Raw genomic sequence first — 22,862 nt, forward strand, 5'->3', positions numbered from 1 at the left:
GCAAATGAGCCTGTCTGGTGCATTGGGGTGGGACTACCGACCTTAGTGCACCCATCTACCTAGTTGGCTCACCTGACTGGATAGGTCTGGCAGAGCAGATCAGTACACAGCAATGCAATATTGTTAATATTGTCACCAACACAGAGGTACACCTTGGAGCACAAATAATCTGCTTTAAGAAATTGAGTAACTTTGCACATACTATGCTTTTCTTACCTTGTTCTGATCCGGAGTTGCAGCTTATGAATCATTCTAATCTAAACCGTTATTCACAATTGTGGAAACCTCTGAGCTAAGATTTCCTAGCATTCTTTGCTGGCTTAATAAGTGGACAGAGCTTGTAATGTATCTAGGCACCGTATGCTAATCTGATGTAGGGAACAACTAATAATACAATGAAGCAGAGTGGACTGCGTTATGGGAGGTCAAAACTTATTTATTTCCCCTTATAAGCTGACCTAGAGATTTATCACCGCTTAGGAGCAGTGGGCCTATTCCCAAGCCCTTATAGTGCAGAGGGCCATAACACCTCCTCGCTCCCCCTTCCATCTATATCCCTGCTTGATTGTCAGTCAGTAGGAAGCGGAGCTATGACAAACAGGGTCAGCCGGACAGGGATGGATGAATGGAGCGCGGGGGTCAAGGAGGCACTCCAGCTTGATGGACTTCAGGGACTTAGAAATGCCTCTTTGACATTTTGTACGAGGGAACAAGAGCATTTTTCTATGGTCTAGAAGTATGTCTCTCCCTGACCTAACAGCCAACTAAGTCTGGAACCTGAATTCCTGCATTATGTAGGGTGTCCATAGGTGGCGCTTTACCGAAATGATTTCTGGCACTGTAAGGCGATTTTTGGTCGAAACATTTAGGTAAAAAAGGTAAAAACAGTATATGGCCATATACAATAAGGGGGAGATTTATCAAAGGGTGTAAAATTTAGACTGGTGCAAACTGGCCACAGCAACCAATCACAGCTCAGCTTTCAGCTCTGGTAAAATGAAAGCTGAGCTGTGATTGGTTGCTGTGGGCAGTTTGCACCAGTCTAAATTTGACACCCTTTGATAAATCTCCCCCTAAGTATCTATGAGCGATGAGCGAGCACTAAAATACTTGAATGCACATAATTTGTGACAAGTATTTTTCCATATTCGATAGCTTGATTGAGTAATGAACCCCAATAAAGTCAAGGGGAGATTAGAGCATTTTTAAAGGAGCTTTTACTCAGCAGAAGGGAAGGTGTCTGGTCATCTGAAAACCTCAGAAAGGGATGGAAACACCTGGAACTGGAACAGCAGGGGCAGCATGGATGGATGCATCTAAGGCTGCATTCACACATTTCATGTTCCTCCCGGAACACGGACGTGGAATGCCTGTAATGGACTCTTCCCCCGCCCAGGCAGCATCTGTAATTAGATGCTGGGAGTGGGGGAACAGTTCCCCCGCTCCCAGCATCTTATCACAGATGCTGCCCGGGCGGAGGAGAAGTCCGTTACAGGCATTCCATATCCGTGTTCCGTGAGGAACATGAAATGTGTGAATGCAGCCTTAGACTCCCAGGGCGCTGTATTAACTGTACGAGCTGTATACTGGACCCCTATAATACATCTAATACTGGTATACTATACAGTATGTCAGATGCTTTTTTTCTGTGTCACACCTGGAGATCACTTGTCTTAAAGGGAACCTGTCCCCTGGCATTCCGATGCAGAGCCCGCCCAACTCCCCTGGTGGAGCCCCAGATACTTACCCTTTGCTGCAAGTCCCGCTCCTGGACCTGGACCCGGGACAGAGATGTCGCTGTCGGAAGCCGTGCGGGTGCGCTCCAGAGAGGAGTCCGACGCCCATAGAGAATGACGGCTCCAGTCATTCTCTATGGTCATCAGACTCATCTCATGTAATTAGCACACAGCGCGCGCTCACCTTCCGGCGCTGATATCGCCATCCGGGGACCGAGTCCAGGAGCGGGACTTGCAGCAAAGGGTAAGTATCAGGGGCTCCACAGGGGGGTCGGGCGGCCTCTGCGTCGGAATGCCGGGTGACAGGTTCCCTTTAAAATAAACTTTTGGGAAGTTGTGGAGCATAGTATACGCGCTCATCTCTAGTAACTACATTACCTGAGATTTAGTATTGCAGATAACAAAAGAAGAATAAATAGCAAAAAAAAAAATGAAAAGTTCTTACCACCGTCAACCTGATTGGTATTTTCAAACTTCCTGCTTTGCAAGTCTTCATCGGAGACCACCAACTGAAGCTCATTGACTTCCAGGGCTGTATTCAGTATTCCATTCTGAGTAAATACAGATAGCAGAATATCACAACAGGTACAACTATAGGTTTCAATGGACACTTATCCAATAGGTTTCCAATAAATAGACGGCCCAGATTTATCAAAGTGCGTAAAATAGACACTGGTGTAAACTGCCCATAGCAACCAATCACAGACCAGCTTTCATTTAACTAGAGCTAAAAGCCGAGCTGTGATTGGTTGCCATGGGCAGTTTTACACCAGTTTCTGTTTTAGGGTAAGGCCACACTGGCCAGTCTTACTTCTTATGGGCCCAGTGTGACATAAGATGCTACAGCACTCTATGTGGGCAATGTGGGGGCACAGTTATGTACTGTATATACACAGCAATGTAGCAATTCTATAAGAATGAATACTATTGACATGTACTAAATCAGGGCTGACAAACTCAGGCCCTAAAGCTGTTGCAAAACTACAATTCCCATCATGCCTGTCCAGGCATGATGGGAATTGTAGTTTTCTAACAGCTTTGACACATGGTGTAGTATCCTAAAACTATATCTGAAAACATGCGATATACCTTTTAGATTGTACTTACCACCTGCGTAGTTGTCTGGTTGTCACTGTGTTCTCTTTTGTGACATATCTTCTGCCTGAATGGCCCAATATATAATAAGCACCATTAGTGTATATGTAACAAAGGTTTGTTTTTTTTTTACTTGTTTTTCATCATTTCTCCACCATTTAAATAGGCCTTAACTAAGTTCACTTTTAGTAACACTACAATTTAGTGGTATGCGAAAGTTTGGACATCCCTTGTAAAATTATACATTGTTTAAAAAAAAAAAATCTAATCAAATCAGTTAATTTTTAACAGGGAATAAACTTAAATATGACATATGATTTTATGAATGGATCATGGATAAAATAAATAAATAAAAAAGCAGATTAAATTTGGCATATACCTCCTCTACCTATCTCTTTTCTCCTACTTTCTCTGCACTCTCTTCTCATCCATTTACAGCAGGTATTAGATACCCTGTAGAAGGTAGTCACATGGGGATAGGAAGAGATTTGACACACGCAGTGAGTGTCCAGTGTAGTCTGAGGGGTGGTAGTGAACAGACACACATAGGAAACAAGGACACTTGTTTCCTGAAAGCAGCACTTCTACACACTATGCAGCGCTAAACACTCTCAGAGAGGACAAGTCAAGGATCATCTCAGCCTACCCCGTGAACAAGTCTAAAGGTGCAGGACAATATTCTGAAGAAAGAGGAACTCATCCGGATAGAGCAAAGTTGCTAGAAACCTACGTTCTCTATCTCACAGCGCGGGTGTAACCAAAAAACTCTTACCACTCTGCTCAACTCAGGTAACAATGTCTGGGGCATGTGTCACCCTCTAGGACGGGTCGCCCAACAATGGTAGGCAATAGGTGGTGTAAAGACCAAAGGAGTCAAAACATGGGCACAAGTATTCTCTCTACTCTCAAGTATTCTACTTTTTCTACTTCTAAAGTTCCGGTAGAGCACAGTACTACATTGGGTTGGGACTCTTGACATCCTCCTCTCTACTTCTCTGAACTTTCTCTACTTCTCAGTACGCAAGCAAGCCAGCACGGCTATTCTTCCTCACAAGCTCTCAGCACAAGTCTTGTCATTCGAATCCAAAGTGTATTGTTAAGCCAGAAGTCCATTGTATATTACTGTTTCAAGTATTTCTACAGTAAAACAGTTTATTTATGGGGACAGGACTTAGTAATTATTGCTTAAGCACCTACACAGTTATAGCCCCTTCCTTGGGTCATCTCCCTTTTCTGTGGGTGGCGGTACAGATATTCCAGGTGGGTCACAACTCCGCTCTGGACCACCGTGATAAGCTCCCAAGGGACCCCTTCTCAGCCCGGCAGGTCACCGACCACAGGGGAAAGGGTGTAGCCAGCCTCCCTAAAATAAAAGCAGGTGTGTCACCATACCTGTGTACCCAACCGGCACTGGTGTCACAACAACCTAACATCTGGCTGAGCTATATCCTGACCAACCACTACTGTAGTGGCGTCACACTTCATCTAGCAGGTGACCAGTCGAGCCTCAAAGTGGGGCAGCACCACACTTCCACACAGCTACATGTGTCCAAAGCAAAAAAAAAATGGTATATCGCCTTCCTAATTTTTTTTAGATTCTCAAAAAAAAAAAAAAAAAAAGGTGCGCCACGGACTGTACGAATTGTAAACGACGATTGCGGACATAATATTTGGTCCTGAAAAACTACTAAACGTGTATATGAGGCCTAAGGGTTACCAGGCCACTTCAGCTAATGCACTCAGTAGCTCATCATTGCTCATCTATGTAAGCAGAGGTGTAACTAGGCCCCAGTGTAAAGTCCCCGGGCCCCTCCACTACAATGCTCCATTCCTAGTACTGGTCTTCTCATATGGGGGAGAGACACTTTATGGGCCCAGGTACAGCTACGCCTCCTATAGTTAGGCCCTGAACGCCAGTTTATCCATGTTTATGGTCATGAACCCTACCCCTACCTTTACCTGTTTTCCCTCCATGGGTCTTTTAATGATACAACCAGGATATTTCTAATGGAGAGAATACATAATATTAGGTGATAATAGCATTTGGTGTGTGGAATACTTTGGGTCTCGCCTCATGTTGGCAGGGTACTAGAGCGGATAAAGGAAGGCATTCTTTCAGGCCAGATCACATTGACCGAATAGGGTTAGTATTCCTGGCTAACTAACAAATGACCCTTTCAGACATAGCACACAGTAAACAAGCGACACAGTCCAGTACCTCCTAGTGGCAGACAGAGATGAGCCAGCGGAGACAGTCATTGGCAGCATGCACTATGCCCTCCCTGTGTCGGCATCATGGCCCACATAAACCCTGTGGCCTGTGAGAAAGGAACGCAGCCAAGTGCAATAGACTGAAGTGGATATAAACTACTCACTATTCTGAATCATCAGGAACCCATGATGAGCTACATGATCTGAGTCTTTGAGTGGCTAATTGTTAAAATAACCAAGAGTCTACCTGACAAACATCCCATACAAATAAATGTATACACGCACATAGGTGAACATGGTCATAAATATACACCCTGTCTTTCGTTCATTTATAAAATAACGTGTATTGAAAACCTTAAAGGGGAACTCTGGGTAGAGGTAAAAAAAAAAAAAAAAAAACTTCTGCAGAAGCATATACCAATACTTACCTATCTATCCCAGTTTTGAAACTACCAAAAATCCATTTGTTTTGGGGGGTTTTGTTCTGTTTTGTGTTTCTGTATTTCCTGGTTGAGCCGTTGTACACAGTACTACAGGTTCCAGAATGCAATGCTTTCCCTCAGCTATTCCATCACAGTCCTCCACCCTGCCTATTCCCCACCCAAATCTGTTGCAGAACATCTAGGCTGTGTTCACACATTGCAGTTTCATTGTGTTACTGAATTATTTGCAGTACTTTAATATTTCATTGTGGTCGCACAGCACACTGTATTCTCTACCTGTAATGCTGATATTGGAATAAAGCACTTTTTAAAAAAAAAAAAAAAAATTCTTTTCCTTTCCACACACATATTATGATCAAGCATCTTTTATCTTTGTAGTTGATTCCCACTAAAAGGACTTTATTCGATATTATCTTACATGGGATATACTGTTTATGCCTTGTTTTTTTGTACAGGTGGGATTGGCAGTGCCGGCTCTTATCCTCTCTGCTGTTTAGCATTATCTATTTGTGTTACTGCATCATTTTTGTGCAGATGCTGCAGTACTGTAATGACACTCCAACATGTGTGAACACAGCCCTAATTTCTCTGTAGACTTTTGCACAATCAGCGAAGTTAAAACACCTGCTTTTGGCCAGTCAGAGATGGTGAATCACGCCCTGCCCCCTTTCTGCATCATCAGCCAGTGCTCAGCAAACACACACAATGTGAGACAGAGGCAAGGAAGATTTGTCTCCTAAGGGGGGAGAGCAGAAGGAGCAGGAGACAATGTGGATCCACACAGAGGCCATATTTCTTCACTTCCTGAATTTCTATCAGCAACCAGTGTGGTAGAACTGTACAGATACAGTAATACATTATATAGACACATCTATATAACTTTTAATGTACTTTTAATAGAAAACAAGTTTTCCTTATCCTGAGTTACCCTTTAATGGGGATGATTTTTTTTTCTTTCAAATCAACTGGTTTTAGAAAAAAAATATATATATAGATTTGTAATTTACTTCTATTTAAAAATTTCAAAGTGTTTTAGTACTTATCAGCTGCTGTATGTCCTGCAGGAAGGGGTGTATTCTTTCCAGCCTGATACAGGCAGTGACAGGAACTGTCCAACGCAGTATTAAATTCCTATAGAAAACCTGACATGGACAGAGGTGGCAGCAGAGAGCACTGTGTCAAACTGGAAAGAATACACCACTTCCTGCAGGATATACAGCAGCAGAGAAGTACTGGAAAAAAAAACAAAAAACCTTCTGACACCAGATTTGAAAAGAAAAAAAATTGGGCAGATTTCCCCTTTAAGAAATAGTCTAAAACTACGATTTGTAATGATTGATTTCAAGTTTAAAATTTTAGAGTAGTGGTGCATTTACACAGAAAGATTTATCAGACAGATTTTTGAAGCCAAAGCCAGGAATGGACTATAAAACAGGGAACAGGTCATAAAGGAAAGACTCTTTTCAAATCAATTCCTGGCTTTGGCTTCAAAAATCTGTCAAATAAATCTGTCTGTGTAAACGCACCATAATATCCTTCATTTACTGTGCATATATATTGGTGTGACACTAAACACACACTCTATGACAGTGGAGTGATGAGATTTACAGACTGACCAATAACATGACTAGCCAGCTCGGACATGCTGGGTTGTACAGAGATTTGGCCACACAGCTGGAATAAATAGGGTCATGTTAATAGGACTGACTATTGACACCCAATAGGTTATAATTTCATCAGCAGACAGGCAGCTATTACATTTCCTCAATTACCCAATTATGTGAATGGCCAATTTGGAAATGGACTCTATTGCTTAGGCCAATCATGAGCCGGCTGCACAGAGTTCTTTACTATGGTTCATTACCCCATAAAATGCCATATGTACATAGCTATAACCTATGCTAGGGGAGAATACATGGCATCCGCCAGAGTATACCACCATTTCTTTTGTTTTGTCAGATTAGGGCTATGATCACATTCTGTATAAACAACGGCCGCTGACATCATTTAATTTTATTTGGATTGCGGGCACATTTGGGTGTTCCCACAATCCAACTAACCATTAAACTCTATGCAATGTACGGCTGTCAGAATGGCCATCCATTGTGTGAATAGAGCACTCAAGCGACCGGAAATAATGGGCATATCAACCAAAACATATATATAAGACCTAAATAGGAAAAAAAATTGTATTTGTACATGTCATACCATAAATTCTCGGTTTTATACAGTAGTCACTGGCGGAACTACCGCCGTAGCAGCCGCTACGGGGCCCGCCGCATCAGGGGGCCCATGGCGCGGGCCCCTGGAGCTTACATATCCTGCAGCACCCGGCGGCTGAGCATGCCTCCCGGGTGCTGTAGCCGGGGGCCGGTCCCGTGCTCCTCCCGACCCGGAGACTCCTTTCCCCAACCATAGGGAAAAGGAGTCCGATCCACAGCGCTCCTGTCACCCCCTGTCTGATGCGCAGCTGCCGTCTGATGCCGCGTCCTAGCCCCGGCAGCGCGCGTATCATAGAGTTCTGTGTGGGCTTGTGCTGTGGCCGCGACTTCCGGCGCAGAATTTTTTTTTCTTTTTTTTAAACTTGCTTTCCTCGGATGGGGGGGGGGGGGGGAGAAGAGAAGGGGGCATCTATAAGGAAGGGGGGGGGAAGAGAAGGGGGCATCTATAAGGAAGGGGGGGGAAGAGAAGGGGCATGTATAAGGAAGGGGGGGAGAAGGGGGCATCTATAAGGAAGGGGGGGAGAAGGGGGCATCTATAAGGAAGGGGGGGTGTGAGAAGGAGGCATCTATAAGGAAGGGGGGGGTGAAGGGGGCATCTATAAGGAAGGGGGGGAGAGAAAGGGGCATCTATAAGGAAGGGGGGGGAAGAGAAGGGGGCATCTATAAGGAAGGGGGGGTGGGAGAAGGAGGCATCTATAAGGAAGGGGGGGAGAAGGGGGCATCTATAAGGAAGGGGGGGGGAGAGAAAGGGGCATCTATAAGGAAGGGGGGAGAAGAGAAGGGGGCATCTATAAGAAAGGGGGGGAGAGAAGGGGGCATCTATAAGGAAGGGGGGGCTGAGAAGAGGAGGGGGCATCTATAAGGAAGGGGGGAGAAGAGAAGGGGGCATCTATAAGGAAGGGGGGAGAAGAGAAGGGGGCATCTATAAGGAAGGGGGGGGGGAGAAGACAAGGGGGCATCTATAAGGGGGGGGGGACACCATAGTGGGAGAGCAGGCCATCTATAAGGGGAGAACATAGGGGGAGAGGGGGATATAAACGTACAACATTGGGGGAGAGGGGAACATCTATAAGGGGACAATAAAGGGGGAAAGGGGGCCATCTATAAGGGGACAATATAGGGGAAGAGAGGGCCATCTATAGGGGGGGCAACATAGGGGACCATCTATAAGGGGACAACATGGGGGGCATCTATAAGGGGGACAGCGGGGGGGGGGGGGGGGGGCAACATAAGGAAGCTATCTATAAGGAGGGGCGACAGAGAGGAGGGCCATATACTAAAATGGGATCACATAGAGTCAGCCTACCCATTAAATGTGGGTGTAAAGGGGCAAATACAGATGTGCAGTTGGTAGAGATGAGGATGGTGACTAATGTGTGTGGAGCCTAATATGTCTGTTTGGCAGATTCTGTGGATTCGTGGCCCGGAGAAGTTCTCATAACGGCCCAGGGCAGATGAAAAAGAAAATGAAAAGGGAAGAACTCCGATCAGAGAAGACGTCTCCTGTAAGTCACCTGATGTAACTGTACTGTAATTTATATGGTGTACAGAACCTGTGTAGAGCTGAGTGTGTTGATGGCATAGTGGTCGATCGAGAGGGGGTGGGGCGGGGGGGGGGGGCCCAATCAAAAGTTTGTTATGGGGCCCAGCCATTTCTAGTTACGCCCCTGACAGTAGTGAATGATAGTCTTATAACCTCTAAGGCTGGGTTCACACTAGCCCAATATAAATGTATTTTCATGTCTATTAAAGGGGTTATCCAGCGCTACAACAACATGCCCACTTTTCCCCCTTTCGTCTCCAGTTTGGGTGGGGTTTAGAAACTCTGTTCCATTGAAGCAAATGGAGCTTAATTGCAAACCACAACTGAACTGGAGACAACAGTAGGGGGAAAGTAGCCATGTTTTTGTAGCACTGGATAACCCCTTAAATTGCAAACCACACCTGAACTGGAGACAAGAGTCGTGTTGTCTCTGAAAGAAAGTGGCCATGTTTTTGTAGCACTGGATAACCCCTTTAAATACCAACCCAATTGTGGATCTGATGACAGCCGTCATTTCAGGTCATCAGACGCCCACTCGGGCTGAGCCTGGCAGCCATGATATGGTTTTATAAATGCATCCCTATTAGGCTAGTGTGAAAGCTATACCTGCTAGTATCAACATTTGTTTAGAACACTACATTATAAGCAATATACAATTATAAGCTATAAAATAGTATTGAAAGACTCTTACCTATAAGTCAAGCAAAGTACCAGCAGAAGAACCAAAGCAAACGTGATGGTAGCAGCAATGACAGCCAACAGCACTACACCTTCCCTGCCCCGTCTTTCCTGAACACCCATAGTGGTCACCAAAGACTGGTTATGGTAAGACAAGAGGATGGCAAAGCCTCGGCCACGGTTAGTGACTGTAATAAGCTCCAAAATCACCTCGATCATCTCAACAGGGGACCCGAAGGTCAAACTTTTATTTATGGGAGAAATCAATCCACAAAATCGAGCAGAGTAAGTAACCAGGTCGGTGATATAGAGGACATCAAGCGGGCACATTTCCGGCACTGGAGGTGGTATGGTGAAGGGGTCAGTTCCAAGGCTTACTGATTGGGCACCTTCACTCACCTCCTCAAAGGGAACGGTGGCCATTCTATTTGTGACTGCTGCGAGAAGATACATCGGTTTGTTGACTTCCTCGGTCAGGCTTTCATACTTCCCCGTGGCTGGAGACATTGTGCTCGACACAGGACTGACCAGGTTTACATCTGTTGCCAAACCTTGTAATTCTGTTTCTGACTTATTTTGGTTATCGCTCTTGGACCATGTTTCTGTGGACACTTGGTTGCTGGACCCATTGTGATACCCAACCTCTTCTGTTCTCAGGTCTACTTCCATATTATTTGACATATCCTCCTCTGTATCCTCAGTGTCCTTTCGATCCCTCTTGTACTCAGAATAAGAGTTGAATTCGGAAAAGCCGGTTGCAGATTCATCGTTCCCAGCATCAAAAACATCAAAATCCAGAGTTTCCAACACCACGGTGGAACCTGCAGGAACTAAGATCTGCCATAGACAGTGAGAGCCGGGGAGGTAGTTGTTGGGGAATCCTGACGATAAAATCAGGTCTCTGCCCGAGGGGTACAGTACGGCTCCACAATCATAGTACACCTAGCAAACAAAAAATTACAAAGAACAAAAATTAGAATAGTATTAGACATATAGTATGCTTCTTACACACGAAACACAGTGTTAGGGCCTATTAATGATGGAAAAATAGCAATGAGCGCAACACGATCATGCTCGAGCCTGATCAGCCGGTATTTAAATTCCGATGGCTGAAGAAGCTGGATACCCTAGGGAGTCCTTGAAAACATGGATACAGGCTCTGGAGTGAGTAGCTGGCTAGCGATTGGGTAGCAGAGTTTGGTTAAGACAGAAGAGTCATGATAGCCAAGCCAAGCTCACTGTCAGGTACAAGCAGGGCTGTGGAGTCGGTAAGCCACAGCTCCGACTTCAACTCCGACTCCTGAATTTTATCAGGACGGACTCCGACTCCCGACTCCTGCTCCTTCATAAATGGCCAGTCATATACCAGGGGTGTTATTTATCACACTGGCTAAGCAGCTTCTCCCTAATGTCCTACATGATCCTGGAGTGACTTCTGAGTGAATAAAGGAATACTGTATATAAAGCAGCTTCTCCTGTGTGTGCAGTGGATGCAGCCAGTCTCCAGCCTCCATGTCCTGAACTACTCACAACTAGACTAGATGGAGCAGGTGGTCTTTTCCTGCTGACAGTCTTCTATGTTTCTAACCAAATATTCACCATACTTAAAGAAACACTGCTAACAATGCCAGATACCTGTAATATAGAGGTCAGCCCTAGTGATATACAGGGGGTCACACATAGTGATATGGACAGGGGTCAGACATAGTGACATAGAGGTCACACAGTGATATAGAAGGTCACTGTGGGGGCACACAATAGCACACACACACACACAGCCTGCTGCAGCCATAGCATACACACCCACACAGCCTGCTGCAGCCATAGCACACGCACACACAGCTTTCTGCAGCCATAGCGCACACCACACACACAGCCTGCTGCAGCTACAGCACACACACAGCCTGCTGCAGACATAGCACACGCACACACAGCTTTCTGCAGCCATAGCACGCACCACACACACACACACACACGGCTTGCTGCGGCCATAGCATACACACACACACACACAGCCTGCTGCAGCCATAGCGCACACACACACAGCTGCAGCCATAGAACACTGAAGAAAAACACACAATATTCTCCCAGAGAAAAAACACCACACTGAGGACAGAGGTTACTGCTACACTACTTATGTATTCTCCTCCTCCTCTATATTACACAGGATATCTTCATATTACACTGCTGCTCATATACAGTCATCCAGCATCCAGGAAGAGACCAGCACAGATCTCCTCCACACAATGGACTTTTCCAGCTCAGAAACAAATTGCCAAATAGTGACCGACAACTTTTCCCCGACCCTCCTTATGTAATAGGGCCAGTGTCCTATTAGAATGTTGCTCATGATATATATTCATGAGCATAACTTGTAAAATTCATATCAAAATTCAATTCTACATTTTTTAAAGATTTTTTATAAGCTGGAGTCAGAACATTTTTTCCGACTCCGACTCCATCCAAAACTAGTTATGACTGACTCCATAGCCCTGGGTACAAGTAGAAGAGTCATGGCAGGCGTTTCAGAGTCAGTGGCCCGGGTCATGCACAGGAGGGTCTGGTTGAGGCCAGATACAGAATAGCAGATCAGGGGCACAGACCATTGCTATGGTAAGCCCACAGTATTGTTCAGGCATAGGTAAAAGCAGCCTAAAATAGGTAGTGCCTGGCAGGGACAGGTGGAGGACACATTAGAAGTATGTGCTCTGTACTCTATGGGCCAGACAAGGTACTGCAGCCATGATTTAGAAAACAGGAAGAGGAAAGGAGGAGAAAGCCTTGACCAGATGGTGGGGAGGTGGAGAAATGAAAGGCTATCGCCAGCATTACAGTGCCATGAAAAAAAAGAAAAAAAACATATAAAAAGCTGAAAAACCAACACCATTTTGTAAAAATAAAATCACGGTATAAAATGGCAGTTAAAAAAAACAAACTACACTAATGCACACCAATTTTGAAAAAGTAAACTGAACAAAAACGGCATCATAGCAGTGAAAAAAAACAAGCTTTTATGTGGCTTGACATATGTGTAATGACTTTTAAAAAGTTCTTTTCATATTTTTCTATCCCACTTATCCCATTAAAGCGAATCTTTAACCTCCTGACTGCTTACCAAGAAGGTGGCACCTTTGGATAGATTTAAACAAAAGCATTTAGAACATACCTTTGTTGCCTGTGTCTGTGTTGTTTATTTTCACAAAAAAAACAAAAAAAAAAAACACCTATATTTGGGCTGTGAATGGTGTCAAAGAGGTGGAGCTTATCATTTCTTGGGCCCTTGAACTGTTACACCTCACTGTACTGTATGAAGAGTGTACAGTGGTACCTTGGTTAAAGAGTAACTTGGATTACAAGCATTTTGCAAGAAGAGCTCACAGTTTTTCAAAATTGTAACTTGGTTTAAGAGCATTGCTTTGGTTTAAGAGCTCCCTGTGCAAAATGGCACATTTCACTGCCCAAAACACCATTCCCATTGACTTAAATGGGTATTCCCATGTCCATTACTATATCTATGTAATTAAAAATTAAAGAGGATGTGCCATCAGGTACACTCTCTTTAAAATTACACATGAATCGAACCACAGCCTGGTTCCAGCATACAGCGCCGCTCTATTCATGGTTACCGGGCTGGTGGTAAAGCACTGGAGGCGGGCCGGCCACCCCCAGTGGGAGGAAACCACCGCCCCTCCATGATGCGGCTCTATTTATTCTAATGGAGCCACGGTGGGGTTTCCTCCCACTGGTTCAAAAAAAGGACCACGGCACCAGCTTCCCCCGTGCTGGTGCCATACGATTCATGTGTAATTCTAAAGAGAGTGTACCTCTTTAAGAAACAATTGGTCATTGTTACCTTTTTAGCTCTGGCTGCCTGATAGGTCTTCTGATGTGTCTATGGCGGTTGTCTAGGTTCCCAACTACCTCTGTGTTATCAGATTTGGGAACGCACATCAGTGTGTGTACAGGCTCCCCTGCCGCCCATCCATCACACTGACAGCTCCCAGCGCAGTGGAGCTATCAGAGTTGGTGTAGCTGAACTCAGTACAGAACAGCAGAGCACAGGCCAGCAGCTGTGATGCCAGTCCTAGAGCTGCTGGAAGTGCTCCTAGAGCCTCGTGGAAGTGCTTCACATGGGCACAAGATGTACCCTAATGCAATAATAGAAATGTTTTTTCTTTCCTAGAACATACAATAGCATAATGCACATTACACACAGTAATCAGCTGCAGAGCATGTATAGGGAGATTCAGATCTGGCCATTACAATGAAGAAAAGTCTGCTTTTATCCACTTAAAATAACTTTACTTAGCAAAACTCAAGGACAGAAAATGTACACTCTCCATATTGTACATGTTAACCAGATGTCTTTCAGAAGACATCTGGTTAATACGTACAATATGGCGGAAATCTTTACAAAGATATACTGGTGGTTATCAGCAAACGGAAAGTTGGCTTTACTTCAGAGAAATTCTGAATGCTAACATATTACCCCAAATAATACTGTTCCTATTGAGTTCCACTAAACCTAACATGCAATGTGCAAAACACAAGGAGGAGCCTGTTACTTTATGCATGATAATGTTAAAGTGACTATGTCATTAGGTTTAGACTGTCCTACCTCAAGGTAGCATGAACTAGTGAGAGAAGCGGAACAGAATGATGTATCACTTACATTGTTCTGTGCAGCTGATCCAGAGATATCATCTTGAATAACATGGACAATAAGTAGTCATCTCAATTATGTGCATGAGCCCAGTAGTCCTGGATATTCATGAGAAGCAGAAAACTCCACCCACCAGCTGCTGATTGGCAGTCAATATATATATAGGCAGTCAACTGTCAATCAGCAGCTGGAGGGCGGAGGGAGGGGTGTGGCAAGAATCCATAATAAAGAATGAATACTTACCAGTCCTCGTCACTGACTGGCTAAGCAGGCATCCATCAGCAAGGTCGTGAAGTTGACGTCAAAAGATGAGAAAAAGTTAAAGAGTCTGAAAACTTTCTGAATGCATTGTATGTGAGATGCATCATGTCTACGAGGCCAAATGAAGCGCGTATGCACGAAACCGGTGGTGTGGACTCTGAATAAATTTGCACCGTTTAATGGTGAGTGGCCACAGCTTTCTTTTTCCTTTAAATGAATGCACTGTATGTGAGTGTATAATTATTCAGGTTTATCTATGTGTAAAGAAAGGAAAAAATTTTATTAATTTAAAGGGAAAGTATCAGCAAGTTAGACAAATCTAACCTGCTGATATGTCCCTATTGCACACAGGACACTGAGTTTAATTGTCAGTCTCTCACCTTCCTTCTCCGTGCAGTTTCCATGCAGTTTGTAGTTTAGAGTCATCTATCCTGCTAAGAGGCTTAAAGGGATTTTATTACTTTTATAAATTTATAGCATATGGATGTCAGACATTTTTATGTTGGTTCAATAAACATACCTACCCATAATGTTCAACACATTGCAAATGGGCACAATAAGGTTAAAAGGAAAAGATCCCACAAGGACAATTAGGCTGGAAAACACAATTATCCCCTTTACTAGTACGTTAATAGCATGTTAACATCCTCACGGCACTAGACCACCAGGCATGTTACCATTAACCCCTTGGTCACAGTACAGTCAAAACTGAGAAGTGTATAAAGAATTGTACAAGACCGTTTCAAGATCTTTAAGGGTATGTTCACACAGAGCAAAAGAGACGGAAGTCCGCGGTAGATCTCCGCCATGGAATCCCACCTGCCTCAGTGTCACACAGAGTCTCTATGGGAAGGCTTGCGTGCCTCCACTTCCATAGCTCTCCGCTCAAAAAAAATATTCAAGTTTTTATGTATTTTAAAAAAAAATCATTTTGATCCTTTTTTTTTATTTTTATCTTTTTATATATAATGGAAGTCAAAGGAAAAACTGATCAAAGTGGATGCACACAAATACATCAGTTTTTTTCATCCATTTTTTTTACAAAAACTGATGAACAAAAAACAGCCTTAGGCTGGGTTCACACAATGCAAGACACCGGCCGTTCTGTGACATGTCAGCGAAGTGTCAGCGAAATTTATCCCGGTCGGTACTGCAGTATCGGCTGGATGAACTTCATTTCTTTAGAACTGGAATGCGGGCACATTCGAGTGTGCCCGCATTCCAATTACCCATAGCTGACAATGTAAAGTGCGTCTGGAGCCGCACTTTACATTGTCTGCACAGTTTGTGTGGCCGCTATTCAATGACACAGAGTATACTATGGGGGGGATTTACGAACATTACGCCAGGGAGAAGATGCAGATTCGCCCTTCTCCCTGGCGTACGCCTCCCGTGCGCCCCACTCACCTAATGGGCGGGCTGGCAGAGCTTGCGGGGACATGATGAGGTGGGGAGGAGGCATGGACACCTCCCGCACCTCATTTATCATGATTTATGCCTGCTTGCAGGAAGCAGGTGTAGATTTGGTATGCCGGGCGCAGATTCGGGTGCCCGGCTGGCTGGATTCTCTTAGTGAATCCTGCCGAGAAAAGGGTGCGGGGCCTTATATAAGACTGGCTTAAATCGCTCTTCGTAAATCCCCCCCTATGTGTTTACACAGACTTCAATGCAATGTATATTTTCAATTAATCAGAGCCGGTGTTGAAATTGGCAACAATGGCCGTGATTAATTGAAAATATACGTTGTGTGAACTTCGCCTTATAGTGCAAAAAAACTTATTTTTTTGGTTTACAGAAGTTGAACCAGATTCAGTACTCTGATAGGGGACCACAAATTCTCAAAATAACCCTGACTCTTAGCAAGTGACCAACTGAGCTGGTCACTCATATACAGGTCACTGAATCATAAAAAGTCAGGCAAAAAAGCATTGCTCAATAGTCAAGCTGCTGTGTATGTGAGACCTAAAGCTGGGAAGGTCAATGTATAATAGTAATCGTCATTTTTTTCTCAATACAACCTATTGAAAGTACGAACTAAATGACCTAAATGCAAGACAGATGTGCCGGCCCTGACAAAGTATGGACTGTGCATGCTAATTTTTGCTGCCATTATAAAACAGAGGGCTCTTGTCTATCCGTACATCAAAGATATTGGACTCAAGACAGGATGCAATGAGGGTGAAATCAAGAGGGCAGCTGTCTCCCTATTTACTCCTACAGATGTCCATTCCCCAGTCATGTCACCAACTCCTGGGAAGGGTTTTGTCCGACTGCTGCCATCTGTCTGGAGGAGTGCTCTCCACTGGTCATTAGTGTTATTCCGCTCGCTTCAGGAAACGTCATCGCACTTACTTTCTTTTGTTTGGTCACCGGCGGAGTTCTGTCTGCTAACCCTAATGTGTGGACATTATTGGGCCCGGTCTGTATTGCATATTTCACTAATTAATTGCAAGTAGCGATTGTTTGCTAATTAGAGAACATTCTTCGCTAATTGCCCCCGAAATGTACGCATTTTTTAGGCAAAAATAATTTTCATAATAAAAAAAAAGGTTTATGGAATTCCCTGTCCCCATTCCTCAGAGGTGGTAACACTAAATTAGGACTGTCTGTGTTTTCTCTCTCCGACAGTCTTGCAGTTTAGTGCACACATTAGACCACAATTTACCGATCACTTGTAAGTGGTATTACTGCATCTGCGTGGAAATGCTTATATATATATATATATATATATATATATATATATATATATATATATATATATATATACACACACACATACACACTACCGTTCAAAAGTTTGGGGTCACCAAACAATTTTGTGTTTTCCATGAAAAGTCACACTTCTTCACCACCATACGTTGTGAAATGAATAGAAAATAGAGTCAAGACATTGACAAGGTTAGAAATAATGATTTGTATTTGAAATAACATTGTTCTTACATCACACTTTGCTTTCGTCAGAGAATCCTCCTTTTGCAGCAATTCCAGCATTGCACACCTTTGGCATTCTAGCTATTAATCTGTTGGGGTAAGCTGGAGAAATTGCACCCCACACTTCTAGAAGCAGCTCCCACAAGTTGGATGGGCACTTCTGGCGTACCATACGGTCAAGCTGCTCCCACAACAGCTCAATGGGGTGGTGATCTGGTGACTGCGCTGGCCACTCCATTACCTATGATAGAATACCAGCTGCTGCTTCTGCTGTAAATAGTTCTTGCACAATTTGGAGGTGTGTTTAGGGTCATTGTCCTGTTGTAGGATGAAATTGGCTCCAATCAAGCGCTGTCCACTGGGTACGGCATGGCGGTGCAGAGTGATAGCCTTCCTTATTCACAATCCCTTTTACCCTGTACAAATCTCCCACCTTACCAGCACCAAAGCAACCCCAGACCATCACATGACCTCCACCATGCTAACAGATGGCGTCAGGCATTCTTCCAGCATCTTTTCATTTCTTCTGCGTCTCACAAACGTTCTTCTTCGTGATCCAAACACCTCAAACTTGGATTCATCCGTCCACAACACTTTTTTCCAGTCTTCCTCTGTCCAATGTCTGTGTTCTTTTGCCCGTCTTAATCTTTTTCTTTTATTGGCCAGTCTCAGATATATGGCTTTTTCTTTGCCACTCTGCCCTGAAGGCCAAAATCCTGCAGCCGCCTCTTCACTGTAGATGGTGACACTGGTGTTTTGCGGGTACTATTTAATGAAGATGCCAGTTGGGAACCTGTGAGGCGTCTGTTTCTCAAACTAGAGAATCTAAAGTGCTTATCTTCTTGCTTAGTTGTGCAACGCGGCCTCCCACTTCTTTTTCTACTCTGGTTAGAGCCTGTTTGTGCTGTCCTCTGAAGGGAGTAGTACACACCGTTGTAGGAAATCTTCAATTTCTTAGCAATTTCTCGCATGGAATAGCCTTCATTTCTAAGAACAAGAATAGACTGTCGAGTTTCAGATGAAAGTTCTCTTTTTCTGGCCATTTTGAGCGTTTAATTGACCCCACAAATATGATACTCCAGAAACACAATCTGCTCAAAGGAAGGTCAGTTTTGTAGCTTCTGTAACGAGCTAGACTGTTTTCAGATGTGTGAACATGATTGCACAAGGTTTTCTAATCATCAATTAGCCTTCTGAGCAAACACATTGTACCATTAGAACACTGGAGTGATAGTTGCTGGAAATGGGCCTCTATACACCTATGTAGATATTGCACCAAAAAACAGACATTTGCAGCTAGAATAGTCATTTACTACATTAGCAATGCATAGAGTGTATTTGTTTAAAGTTAGGACTAGTTTAAAGTTATTTTCATTGAAAAGTACAGTTCTTTTCCTTCAAAAATAAGGACATTTCAATGTGACCCCAAACTTTTGAACGGTAGTGTATATTAAAGGGGCACTCCGGTGAAAATCTTTTTCCTTCAAATCAACTGGTTTCAGAAAGTTATATAGATTTGTAATTTACTTCTATTTAAAAATCTTAAGGTTTCCCATACTTATCAGCTGCTATATGTCCTGCAGGAAGTGGTGTATTCTTTCCAGTCTGGGAGTGCCTTTACATGTACCATTTCCGCTACGGATATGTGACCCGGCCCCTTTAACCCCCCCCCCCCCCCCCCCCCCCCGCTTGGAATGAAAATTCTGCTGCGGGTATGCGACCACAACGTGAAATCTGCTGCGGATCCGGTATGTGTAAAGGCACCCTGGCACAGTGTTCTGTACTGCCACCTCTGTCCATGTCAGGAACTGTCCAGAGCAGCAGCAAATCCCCATAGAAAACCTCTCCTGCTCTTGACAATTCCTGACATGGACAGAGGTGGCAGCAGAGAGCAGCGTTTCACACTGGAAAGAATACACCAGTTCACGCAGGACATACAGCAGCTGATAAGTACTGAGAGACTGGAGATTTTTAAATAAAAGTAATTTACAAATCAATATAACGTTCTGAAACCAGTTAATATGAAATAAATATATAAATAAATAATCAATCGCTGGAGTACCCCTTTAAACACAGCAATACATTACATCAAATCATTTCCAAAAACTCTATTTGGAACATCCTGTTATTGGCCGTTGAAACACAGGCCCAGCTTTAATTTCTCGCAATGAGCTGTGATTGGTTGCTGTTTGGTAGAGAGAAATGTAACTGTAATTTAGACAGCGACCAGCCGACTCAATCCTCAGCCGATTATTGACTTAAAGGGGTTGGCCAATAATAGGAAAATTGCTCAGTGTACAGTATTAGTAAGTGTACTCACTGTATATACTAACAGCAGCTCCCTGTGTACCTCATAGAGCTAAAATCAGACTCCCCTCCTCCAGGCTGGGCTGCCCTGCTCTGTGGCGAGTCTGTCCATAAGATTGCTGACATGGAGGAGCATGTGACCAGGCTCCACCCCCCTGTGTCCACCACTGAGCCTGTATATGTCTATGGAGAACACAGTGGACAGGGCATGGTCACATGCTCCTCCATGTCGGCCATTTTATGGACTGAAACAAAACAGAGCAGGGCAGCCCAGCCTGGAGGAGGGGAGTCTGATTTTACCTCTATGAGGTACACAGGGAGCTGCTGTCAGTATATACATTGAGCACACTTACCAATACTTTTTACTGACCTATTTTACTATAAAGTGGCCAACCCCTTTAAATGATCGGCCGAGCAACTCTCTGTGTAATAGCTGATGCATGGCCGACAGCTGATTAAAGCAAGGGCTGCATGGACATTGCTAATGAAGTCCATGCAGCCCTGCCTGCACAATTAACAAGCCGTGTAAGAGGCTCGCTTATTGACCGGTCTACTACGGCCCTAAGCATATCAAATGATGCGCTTTCAATTAATTGCAGCACTTACTGGATAGAGAGTGGCAGAGCGAAGCTTCCTGCTGCCTACAATCGGACACTGATGACTGCAGGGAGCTGAAAAAAGGCAAGTATGTTTTCATTTTTATAGGGAATCTGTCAGCTCCAGGGCCCTACCTGACGTGCTGACAGTCCCCTAGAGAGCATGGTACCTTTTGGTAATTTCTCCATGGAGTGGATTATGCACAATCTTGGGCCTCCTACTGTAATGAAGAGTCAGAGAGGAGTTGTGGCTCAGTGTTTAAGCCGCACTCTGGAATGCCTCACCACTCCTTCCTTTTCTTCATGAATAATTAATGCTGCTCGGCCTCCTGCTCAGTCACGCTGTCAAACAGTATCTGCCAACAGAGGACTGATCTGCAATCATAGTTGAAACTCCTAGACTGTGTTGGAGCTGTGGTCTAAGAGTTACTGAAGGGTCCTACCCACAGGGGACTAAACAGCCTACCGGATGGTACTACTTACTTATAGGGGGTCCACCAAAAAAGGTACAAACTACTAGGGGCATAAGTAGGATTCACAGGGACCCATAGCATAAAACTGTAAGGGCCCCCCTTCCCTACGCACAACACAAAGCACTGCACATATATATGCTCTGTGATGTGGCCAACAAATAAAATCTCTTGTGGCCAGAGGCAGGATCCTGCCTGCAGCCACAAGAGTGACTGGCAGAGCAGAGAGCCAATGGCTGCAGGAGGCCGACTACCTTTTACTTAACCCCTTAAGTACTGCAGTGTGTAAAGGCCATATTACACGGAACGATTATGGGCCGTATTCGACCGATAATCGTTCGGTGTAATAGAAGGCAACTGTCTCTTGTCTTTCAACATGTTGAAACACAAACGACAATGATAGCAGCGATATGCCGTCGCCTTGCGGAATAGGAGCGGCGGCAGCAGAATGACGCTATCCTCTATGAGCTGCCCGGACAATCTATCAATCACCCGGGCAGCCCCTGCAGCTCCCCGTGGGCCCCCCCATACTGATCCGCTCGCTGCTAAGGCGTGGAATAGCGACGTCAGAGAGCAGGGAACGAGGAGCAAATGAGCGCTGACAGCGCTCATTTGCTCCTCTCAGTCGCCCCGTAGAATAGGGGCTTAGTTCACAAGACTAGGAGATAACTGCTTTACTGCTGGTGCACTGATAACCCCTGACCTCTGCATGGAGCTCTCACATTTCCTACTTGGGCAGCTGAGAATAGAGGTCAGGGGTTATCAGTGCAGTGAAGCAAACATCTTTATCTTCTGCTTGTTAACCATTTTTTGTGTTGCAGCATGTAAGTAAACATTGCGTCACTTACACACTGCAGTACATAAGGGGTTAAGTAGAAGGAGACAGGAGGCCCTTATCTTTCCTGTGCATCCCCGGGTCCCCCCTCTCGAATGGGCCCTATAGCATCTGCCTACCCTGCCTCTCTGGTAGCTACACCACTGCAAACTACCTATAAGGGGTCCTACCTACAGGTGGCAAAATAATTACAGGTATGAAATCACTTTGGCAAACAATAACCTGCTGAGGGAAACTACCTACCTACAGGGGGCAAAACACCAAACAGAGGGGGCTCTTGGTTCAATGCATCTATCTCAAGGGGATTGCTGTCATAGAGATGCATTGGCTCAGTTGCCCCTAGCAACCAGAGTTTACCTTTGATTCCTCACAAACTCTTTGGAAAATGAAAGGTGGAATCTGATTGGTTGCTAGGGGCGACTGAGCCAGTTTCACTTTACACCATGTTTGATAACTCTCCCCCTACACGTGAACAGGTAAAATAACGGCCCCTGTTTGCGCAATAACATCTTGCAAATGAATAACACAAAAACATGAACTTTACGACTGCGGCAAGCATTGGCCGTTATTTTGTACAGTGTGTGAACCAACGGCCGTTGTTTTAATGGAAATCATTGAAGAATAAAACCAACGGCCATTTTTTTAAATTCAAATAGTGGCTGATATTTTTACACTCAGTGAGAACGGCCTTAGGTTTAATTGCAGTTATCTAATACAAAGCCAGAAATGGATATAAAAAGGAAAGTCTCGGCTTCCTTTTATATGTGTCCTCCATGTATGATGCCTTCTCGGCTTTGTATTCAATAATTGCAATGAATAACCTGAAGGTATCACCCTTTGTCTGGGAGGAGGAGAGGATTCAACTGATGAA

General features: G+C 44.3%; 1 protein-coding gene across 1 annotated transcript in view; it reads right to left on the minus strand.

Annotated features, from left to right (window-relative positions):
- The window catches only part of LOC138786407 (uncharacterized), a 34,665-nt gene extending 12,349 nt beyond the window's left edge, over positions 1-22,316 (minus strand). Inside the window, exons 1-5 of the mRNA XM_069963398.1 lie at positions 22,235-22,316; positions 20,697-20,761; positions 9,942-10,870; positions 2,844-2,898; positions 2,182-2,287 (exon numbers count right to left, since the gene is read on the minus strand). Of these exons, the coding sequence (XP_069819499.1) occupies positions 2,182-2,287; positions 2,844-2,898; positions 9,942-10,870; positions 20,697-20,761; positions 22,235-22,316 (1,237 nt within the window). The remainder of the gene's footprint in view (positions 1-2,181; positions 2,288-2,843; positions 2,899-9,941; positions 10,871-20,696; positions 20,762-22,234) is intronic.
- Positions 22,317-22,862: the final 546 nt, after the last annotated feature.

This window comes from Dendropsophus ebraccatus, chromosome 3 (assembly GCF_027789765.1).
Source record: "Dendropsophus ebraccatus isolate aDenEbr1 chromosome 3, aDenEbr1.pat, whole genome shotgun sequence".
In the NCBI taxonomy this organism is placed as follows: Eukaryota; Metazoa; Chordata; class Amphibia; order Anura; family Hylidae; genus Dendropsophus; species Dendropsophus ebraccatus.